General features: G+C 43.4%; 1 protein-coding gene across 1 annotated transcript in view; it reads left to right on the forward strand.

The window, feature by feature from the left end:
• Nucleotides 1–1,372: 1,372 nt before the first annotated feature.
• The window catches only part of CPS1 (carbamoyl-phosphate synthase 1, mitochondrial), a gene marked incomplete at its 5' end in the record, with an annotated part of 54,031 nt that continues 46,460 nt past the window's right edge, over nt 1,373–8,943 (forward strand). Inside the window, 4 exons of the mRNA XM_009875603.1 lie at nt 1,373–1,517; nt 1,912–2,122; nt 3,194–3,392; nt 5,627–5,803. Coding sequence (XP_009873905.1) covers nt 1,373–1,517; nt 1,912–2,122; nt 3,194–3,392; nt 5,627–5,803 — 732 coding nt within the window. The remainder of the gene's footprint in view (nt 1,518–1,911; nt 2,123–3,193; nt 3,393–5,626; nt 5,804–8,943) is intronic.

Below are 8,943 nucleotides of genomic sequence, written 5' to 3' on the forward strand. Positions count from 1 at the left end.
AGTGGGGGATGTCCCTGCCCATGGCGAGAGGGTTGGAACTAGATGACCTTTAAGGTACCTTCCAACCCTGACAGTTCTATAATTCTATACATACGCAACCTTTGATCTTACCTGGAAGATGTTATCTTGTTCCTTCTAATGCTCTCTTCTCATAATTCATGATGACTTGGGTAATGAGAATGTTTAAGTGGCAGATCATGAGAAATAAGTTATAATTTGAGCAAGTGTTTCAGCTATTTTGGTCTGAAAAGAAACATAGTAGACTGTATTCACTTACTTTCAGGAGCAAATGGTGCTGATTGTCGTTACTTTTGAAGTGAATGTTTTCATTTTCTCAAAAATTATACTAAAAGAGCTTCAGCATTTTTAATGATAGAGTGAAATAGAGTACTTCAGTTGGAAATCTGGCCTTGAGCTCATGTCTCCTGAGTCTGCTCATTTTGAGTGAGAGAAGGCCACAGACAGTAACACAGGAGCAATGTAGATCATTTTACAAGCATGGTGAGATGTTCTCCCTACATCACCCCAAATTCAGCACCTGCTTAGGCCAGGTGAAAAGTGTCAGTGTCAGTCACTCCTCAAACTGTTTTTCTTTTTTTTGAGGGGATGGGGTGTGGGCGATGTGAGTTTGGCAACTGAGCTAAGGGCAACGTTTGAATAACAGCTTGAGCTAGGTACAGAGGGGACTGGACTGAAGAATCTTTGCTAAAGGAAGGATTGATGATGTGACCATTACGTTCTAGGTTTTTAAGCGAGAATTGATTAATGTTTTTCATCTGCTGATATTAAAGCCATTTACTCATTTAGATTATGCTCATTTACCAACAAACTATATTTTTCATTTTTGCCTCTTGTGCTGGGGAATGCTCTCAAGATTAGTTTAAGAATAAATCATGAATCTTGCTTCTGGTTAGTATGCCAATGATAAGCAGCGTTATTAGTGCTATTAATTAGGTAGTGTTTGCTGACGCCCACACTCCCCATCACTTAGTCATTTAGCTTTCCGCAGAGTTCTGCTGCTGAAGTCTGGGAGGCTGCCCACATAGAAAAACAAAAGCATGTGTCTGTTGCATGATTGAAGCCTTACATGTTTTTATATTCCTATTTGTTATTTATATGCCATTACGAGCTCACATGCCCTGCCTTTTTTTCCATCAGACCACATAAATATTTTATGTGCCTTTCAAATGAAGCTAATGCAATTAGAAATATAAAGTGCTTGTCATCGTTGCTATGAATTTTGCTTGTCTTCCTCTTTACATTTTCATGTTGGCCTGGGATGTCTGGAGATAGGCCACAGAAGTCTTAAATATGGAACATGTTCTAATAAGGTTTTCTTTTTTACTGCTTATTTTCACTAACATATACCCAGGCATTTGCAATGACTAACCAAATTCTGGTGGAAAAGTCGGTTGTTGGCTGGAAGGAGATAGAGTATGAAGTTGTGAGAGATGCTGCTGATAACTGTATTGCTGTCTGCAATATGGAAAACATTGATGCTATGGGAGTCCACACAGGTAGGCTTGGGTACAGGGTGGCTCACTGGAAATGGCTCTGACTTTTTTATGCAGGGCCTTCCTGCCTTTCTGTTACTGACGGAGCTTCGTGATTGATGAAGTGGGCCCTAGAAATACTCTTCAGATCTTGGATGCAGTCAGCTAGGGGTGGAAACAGATATTGTTAAGCTAAACCTACCCCGATAATCCCCTTTTCTGTAAGATTACCCGGCCTGTCCAACTCTAGGCTTCTCACTATCTGTGCTTTTCATCAACTGTGCATCCACAGTTGGTGAATGTTTGTGGTAACTTCATTGCTAGCAGTGGATTAGTAAAGAAAGTGACCTGTGTGGCTAGAATTTACTGCCACTAAGATGCTTCTCATATTCCTTCTCTGCTGCCTTGTGACAAACAGGAGATTCTGTTGTAGTGGCTCCAAGCCAGACACTCACTAACGAGGAGTTTCAGATGCTGAGGGATCGTGCCATCAAAGTTGTCCGACATTTGGGCATCGTGGGAGAGTGTAATATCCAGTTTGCTCTGCATCCAACTTCGCTGGAGTACTACATCATTGAAGTTAATGCCAGACTCTCGAGAAGTTCAGCTTTGGCCTCCAAGGCGACAGGGTAAGATTACTTAAAACCCCCCAAGTACTACAGAACAAGCAAATACATCAACAAAGACTGAGGAAAGAACAGAAAGAGAGAATTACAATAAGGGACTTGCATCAGTGTAGTATTTAAATAAGTGAGAGCTGCAAGAAGGGAGAATTCCTGCATCTGCTCTCCATGCAGTTAAGAGAAAGAGGCGCAGGCCTAATTTGCAGTGAGAAAGACTGAAGTTGGCTGTTAGGAGAGCTCTGGAGCGGTCAGATCAGTGAGGTGTGGATTTCTGCCCGGGAAGCTTCTGAGAACAGTTCTTGTCAGCATCTTCTGGGGTTGACCCATGGAGAGTCAGTCCTACTGGGAGATGGAAGAAGGGCCTTGTGAGCCCTCCAGGTCTGTTCCAGCCTGCCCATTCTGTTACTGCAAACGGAAAGACTCCCAGGAGGTGTGTGGTGGGGGAGCCTAATAGCTGTCCTTACAAAGCACATCCACTGTATCCATATGTTGACTGCAAATCATCTCTGGGACCCGGAGGACACAGTTACTAATGAACTGCCTGTCAGACTGATGCAAACGGTATTGCTGGCTTTGTTTTGTTGGCTAATCATAAACTAATCAAGATAAGGATGGTCAGAGCAGGCTGTTTGAAAATTGGCTTCTTAATTGCACTTTGCGGATACTGTTGAGAGGCAGAAATTAATCTCTAATTTGCAGTTCTCAACAACTCTTGTGGTGGTTGAAGTGCTGTGGCAGACTAGAGATAAGCCATCATGTTGAGCAGTGGGCATTTGATTTTTTTGATTTCTGGCTGATAGACTTGCAGGAAGACATTTCTGTTTATGTGATCTCGCTGTGGGTGTGACAGGTACTTAAAATGGTGGCTTTGCAGATAATAAAGCAAGTCCCAGATCTAGGCTCTACGATGTGTGAAGTTACAAAACTGGGCAGTTCCTGCTGTGCTTGAGCACAATAACCTTCCGTTGTATTAAGGAGGGAAAATCACCTCACATCTGTTTAATTTGATCCACTCCTGGGATTTGCAAAAGCAAAGTACTTCCCCCTCTACTGTTCTCTACTTCTTCTCTATGGCAGGGATCCATTAGCATTCATTGCTGCCAAAATTGCCTTGGGGATCCCCTTGCCAGAAATCAAGAATGTGGTGACAGGAAAAACCTCTGCCTGCTTTGAGCCGAGCCTGGATTACGTTGTTACCAAGATACCTCGCTGGGATTTGGACCGTTTCCAGCATGTGTCCAACCAGATTGGAAGCTCCATGAAGAGTGTGGGAGAGGTGTGTGAAAGACTCTTCTCCTTCCCTTCGGTTCCACCTCTTGGGAAAGTAATTTCTCTTCCTTGGAAACCCTCAGGGTATCTATCTTCAGGGACCTAACGGCTTTTGAAGATACTCATTCAGATCAAATGATTTTTGTCCAGCACATTAATTAATTTAAACGAGTTAGGACTGTATAATCTTGAATATCACAGTTTGGATTTGTAAATGGTTTGAGTCATAAGGGAAAAGACCATTCTGGATCGCCCGAGGCTGACTTAACAGTTAGTTGTTTGGGGTACTGTGGTGGTGGTTAATTAGAATATGACTTCAAGAGTTGTAGCATGTCAAGTTTTTCAGTGATGCCAATGAGCCACAGCTCTTGTTTGTTCCCATAGTTGTCTTCTCTGTTAAAACCATCTACCAAATCTCAGCTTACTTCTGATCTTGAAATCCAAACACAACTTGTAATCTTGCTCTGAAGTTTTGACTTATCATCATGATTAAGTCTCTTGTGTCTGGAATGTGACAGAGGGACTTTTAAACCTTGACTTTAAGGTGTCTAGCACAATAACAGCATTTTCAGACCATGTTGTAAGAGGAGAGAAATGAAGCAAAATGAGTAAATTACCCACTTAATTAGTTAATTATGTATCAGCTACCAAAGCAAAATAATTAATTGTGTATTTTTTTTGGCTGCCTTTTTTTCCTAATACTCTTCAAGCAGCTATTTTATTAAATTATTTTGACACGTGAGACCTTCCTAAGATCAATTTTACCTTGCTCAAACAATAAGCCTTCAGCACAACTGGAAGGATTAATTAATTAGAACTTGATTTTTCAATAGCAATGTTGGCTTTTAATAGAAATTAGTTTTTTGTGGGCTTTTTTTGGTGGTTTGAGTGCGAGGTTTTTTGACTTGATGGTTACTGATATTAACCCTCTCTGCTTAGTCATTGTAAGGTGTTACTGATATTAACCCTCTCTTTGGACTGCTCCATAGAGCTGAGGTTCCTAAATACAGTTGCCTTATGCACCATCAGCTGTAAATGCTTCTTGGCCATACACATTTGCAGGAAGTGTGGAGTCCTTCCAGTGGTTATATGTCAACAAGAGCAGAACTGCCGGAACCCCCCATCCTTGTCAAGGCAGGGTGCTGGGTAAAGGGAGGGAGGGAGGAGATAGAGGAAGAGCCGCTGCTCCAACTGTGTGGATCTATGACTGCGAAGGGATGAACTGAAAGCGGGTGGGGAAGCTTTTGAGCCTGATGGAGGTACTCAGCAAAAAGGTTCGTCTTCAAGACATGTGACTAGGAGAGGGTGTCTTTGAAGCAAAATGCTTCTTGCTGCTAGGTCTCTGTTGGTATGACACAGTCATCTCCCTGGGCCTGAACTTGAAGCCAGGTTGCAGCACCTACTGCTTTTCCATTAATTGAACAGTCTGACCTGGCCTGTTTGTTTGGGTTTTTTTTGTTTGTGTTTTTTATTATTTTTTTTTTGACCTGAGCTCTGTTGTGCTGAGCAGTGAGTCTGGTGCTGTGAGAAAAGAGAGAACAATGTTATTTTTTTTCTTTGACATTTTTCAACATTGTGTTTGAAAAGATTTTTGTGCTGTTAGGTTTTCATTGCACTGGGAAATAAAAATGTAAAAATTCGAGAAAGGGCTCTCTTGCCTTGCACATTTCCACTGAGAAAGGCTTGTTTTCTTATTAGATGTGATGTCAAGATTGAAGGAGGGAAACCCCAGTGTGGCTGTGCCAAGGAGGAGTAATCCTTTAAGAGAGCCCTCACAGGGGAGAGTCACTGTTAAATGTAATTTAAAGGGAGAGGAGCAGATTTCTTCTGAACCTTAGAATTCTCACAGTGCGTTTCTATCTCTAACAGGTTGTTAAACAGATATATCCTTCTGTGTTACTATACCCATGCTGCCGCATGATGCTTCCACCTACTAAAGTGCTTCAGAGCAGTTTACAGAAGAGAGCAGTGGCTTCCTGTATTTTACAGATAGGGACACCAAAGCAGCCACTCATCTGAAACTCCCTGTTGGTCATATTGGCAGAGTCAGGACTATAAGTGGGACTCCGAAGGCTCAGTCAGCTGTCTTAAAGCTGACAGGACTGTCATAGGGAGGAGGTCTGAAAGCTGTAATCTTTCTGTACGTCTGTTTTTGTGGGTTAAATTTGCACTCCTCTGTTACTCAGGGCACAGCTGGGCAGCAGCTCACCAGAGCTAATGCGGAAGTGCTCTTCCTTACAGGTCATGGCTATTGGACGCACTTTTGAAGAGAGCTTCCAGAAGGCCCTGAGGATGTGCCACCCATCTGTAGATGGCTTCACTTCACGTCTGCCCATGAATAAAGCCTGGCCAGCCATCACAGATCTCCAGAAGGATCTCTCTGAGCCATCCAGCACTCGGATATATGCGATAGCCAAGGTAAAAATACGAAGCCTTTGACTTCTATCCTTGAATTAAAGCTGACAGATTCTTAACCCCCTTGCTTCCCTGTGTCAAGCACGCTGGGACCACCATGTGTTGGAACCTTGCTGCTGAAATACAGATATTCTCTATCACATAATTTCCTCTGCAGAATGTAATGGCTGTTTGGGTATATGACTTTAATTTTCCCTGCTGACATCTGTGTTTTCCTGCATCTTCTGTATTCAGGTAATGTGTTTGCCGTTTGGTACAACCTTAGCCAATACTCACTGCATTCAGCAGCAGGTGCGTTCCTGAGTCTTAGTGCTTCAGTTTGTAGTTGAGTGTTGGTGGAGACTTGGATCACTTTCCTTTTTGTGTTCCTATAATATATTTTTTTTCTAAATATTGGCTAATGTTGAGCCCTGATTTACGCTAGTATAAGTGTAAGTCAAAGTTGGCCAGTTCTGCAGCTTAGCATTAATTTATAGGAAGGGAGGCAGGAAAAAAGAAAGATTCCTTTGAGAACTAAAATAAAGAGTGATAAAGAATGGCAAGCTTCAGTCTGAGAGCACTGTCTTTTTGTAATTGGTGCATTGGTGTGGGCTTGAAAGTAAAAAAAAATATAAATTAAAACTATGTTAAATTTAGCATACAGCAAATCCTCTGTTCTTTGAAATACACTCAGCTTCCACTGGCATTCTTTTAATCCCTCTCCTGTCACACCAAGCAAATCACTTTGTCTTTCAAGGTGTCTGGGCAATGGGGAGGTGTCACTGTAAAGGGAGCTAGGGTGTGATAATATTTCTTCCTTCAGCTCCATGCTGTTTGCCTGTGTATATCACGTGGTAAACATGGCATTAGTTACTTTGCAAGGTAGGTGCAATTTCACACTTTGGTTGTGCTGCAGCTAACTTGCCCATCTGTCCATACCCTCTGTGAAGAGGATGGGACAGCTGTCTTTTACAGCTCATACTTCATGTTGCTGGTTTGTTTTTGTTTTTAAGATTGCAAACCTTACTGACAGGGAATGCCCAGTTACTTTTTTTTGTGCTCCTGACTTTGAGTGGCGGAGTCTTTAAGCCCTTTGTGCTCGTGTATGGATACATCTCATTACATCCTCCACGTGAGTGGGGGGACCTGAGGCTGTGCTGTTTTTGTAGAAAGATTTTCACGTAGCTGTTCCTCTTATAAATGGCCTGAACGAAAAGCACAAGATGTTCTGTAAATGTGTGGCTTGTCCAGCTGTTGACTCTAGCTTTTCAAGCTGGGGAAATGTGTGTCTTCATGAGTGTAGAACATCCTCCAGCAGCTGTGCTTGGTCTTTATTATAGCTTTCTCTTGTGACTGAGAGAAAAATCTTGCTTCTTGTCTCTCTGAGTGGCTCAGAGAGCTTTTCTGAAAGGTTAATCTTAGCCCCATGTTAACGCAGGGGATCTGGGGAGATGAAGGTGAGTTTGGACCCCACTGAACACTCTGGGTGTTCCCAGCTGGTGGCATTTTCACTGGGAGCTGTCAAAAGAAGGAAGATCAAAGTCTTAATCCCTCTCTGCAAAGAGCTGCCTCTGTCTGACACAGTGCACTAATTCGTCCCCTTTAATAACTGGGGCAAGCAATATCAGTGAGAGGTACTTGTGGCAGCTGGGGCTGCTTGCCTGGAAATCCCTTTCCAGCTTGCTGACATTTAAAAGCTAAGAGTTAGTCTCCATTAGCCATCAGCTTCATTTGAAAGGGGATGGAGCTTCACTGGGTGTCTTGTCCTCCCCGCCAAGCCCCACCAGTCAGCTCTCTAAGGCTTTTTGCTTTTTCTCTCTCCTTTGTCTGTTGGATGATGAAAACAGTAACTGTTCAGGTGAAAGGGAAGGGAGTTCAGCTGCCATTCAGAGCTATTGCTGTTGTAGTGGGAATCCTGTGTTGTAAAGTAACAGAAGGCACTATGAGAAAGGGTGAAAGAGATGAGGCTTGTTTCTTGGCCAGAGTGGCGAGTGCTGCAAGCATGTAACTGCCTGATGAGCAGGGCCACTCAGGTTGTATCCGATCTTTTATGGGCCCCCTTAGGAATTGTGTGTGAGTGGCCTCAGAAGAGTTACGCTGTGGATTTGATCCACACTCGGTGTCACACCAGGGCTCTGATCTCCTAGTTGTCCAACCTACAGATGGGTGAGTTTGCACTTGTGCCTCTGTCCACAGCCAGCTAAATACTTGCTGTGGTGAGGAGCAGGGACGGCATTGAAGGAACAGTGGTGCTGGCCCTAGAGACAGCAGCTGAGTTGCCCTCCATTGCTTGGCCAGGAGAGCAGTCTTGCTCCCTGACTCACAGTGTGAAGGCAGTCCTGTAAACCCCTTGGCTTGGGGCCAGTGTCTACTGGACAGGATGCTCTTGAAGGTGAGCAAGGCTCTAAAGTCATGCTGTCGCGCTGTGGCTTTCTCCCATTCCACAGCGTGTCTAACTGTACTCTTTCAAGGTTTGAATAAAGCCATTGGAGTGCTGTCCAGAGTGATCATATTAGGGGGCTCTCTAGCATCTTCCTCTGAGATTTTTTTTTTTTTTTCATACTACAGTGTCCCATAAAACATTTTCATTTGAATAGTAACTCTGTGGGATTCCTTTTCACCCTGTGGTTGCACATAGTTTGATTAAAAAAACAAAACAAACAAAAGACCCGCAACTCCAGCAAGATAATGCAGAGCAATTTCAATGATCCTGACACTAACCTGAGATGGAGAGAGAAAAGCCTGAGTTATGCTGTGGCTGCAGTGTGTCACCCAGGCCTGGACTTGCCCTTGCTGCAGTGGTATTTTGAGGCCGTATGTTTTGATTCAGCCTTGTATTTCAAAGTTAAATCAAGATTTATGCTCCAAAGCAAGAAGTTCCTCCTCAGCTGAGAAGCTGGACCTTGCTGTTTAGCAGCTAGGAGGCTGGCAGTGGGTCTGATGAGATAGAGGCAACTGGAGTGGCAAGGGGTGCGGGTGAAGGACTCGATCCTGCAGACTGAGCACACCTTACTGTAGGTAGTTAAGGCACATACTGAGTGGCTGCCGAGCCTTGTTGCCATCAGTTTAAGCTGGCTCCATGAAAAGTAAATTCTTCCTCTCAGGCTCAAACAGAAACCAGCTTTTTGTACCAAAGCAAGTGTAGAAGTGGTTGATGCTTACCT

The sequence above is a fragment of the Apaloderma vittatum genome, unplaced genomic scaffold, assembly GCF_000703405.1.
Source record: "Apaloderma vittatum isolate BGI_N311 unplaced genomic scaffold, ASM70340v1 scaffold18568, whole genome shotgun sequence".
Classification (NCBI taxonomy): domain Eukaryota; kingdom Metazoa; phylum Chordata; class Aves; order Trogoniformes; family Trogonidae; genus Apaloderma; species Apaloderma vittatum.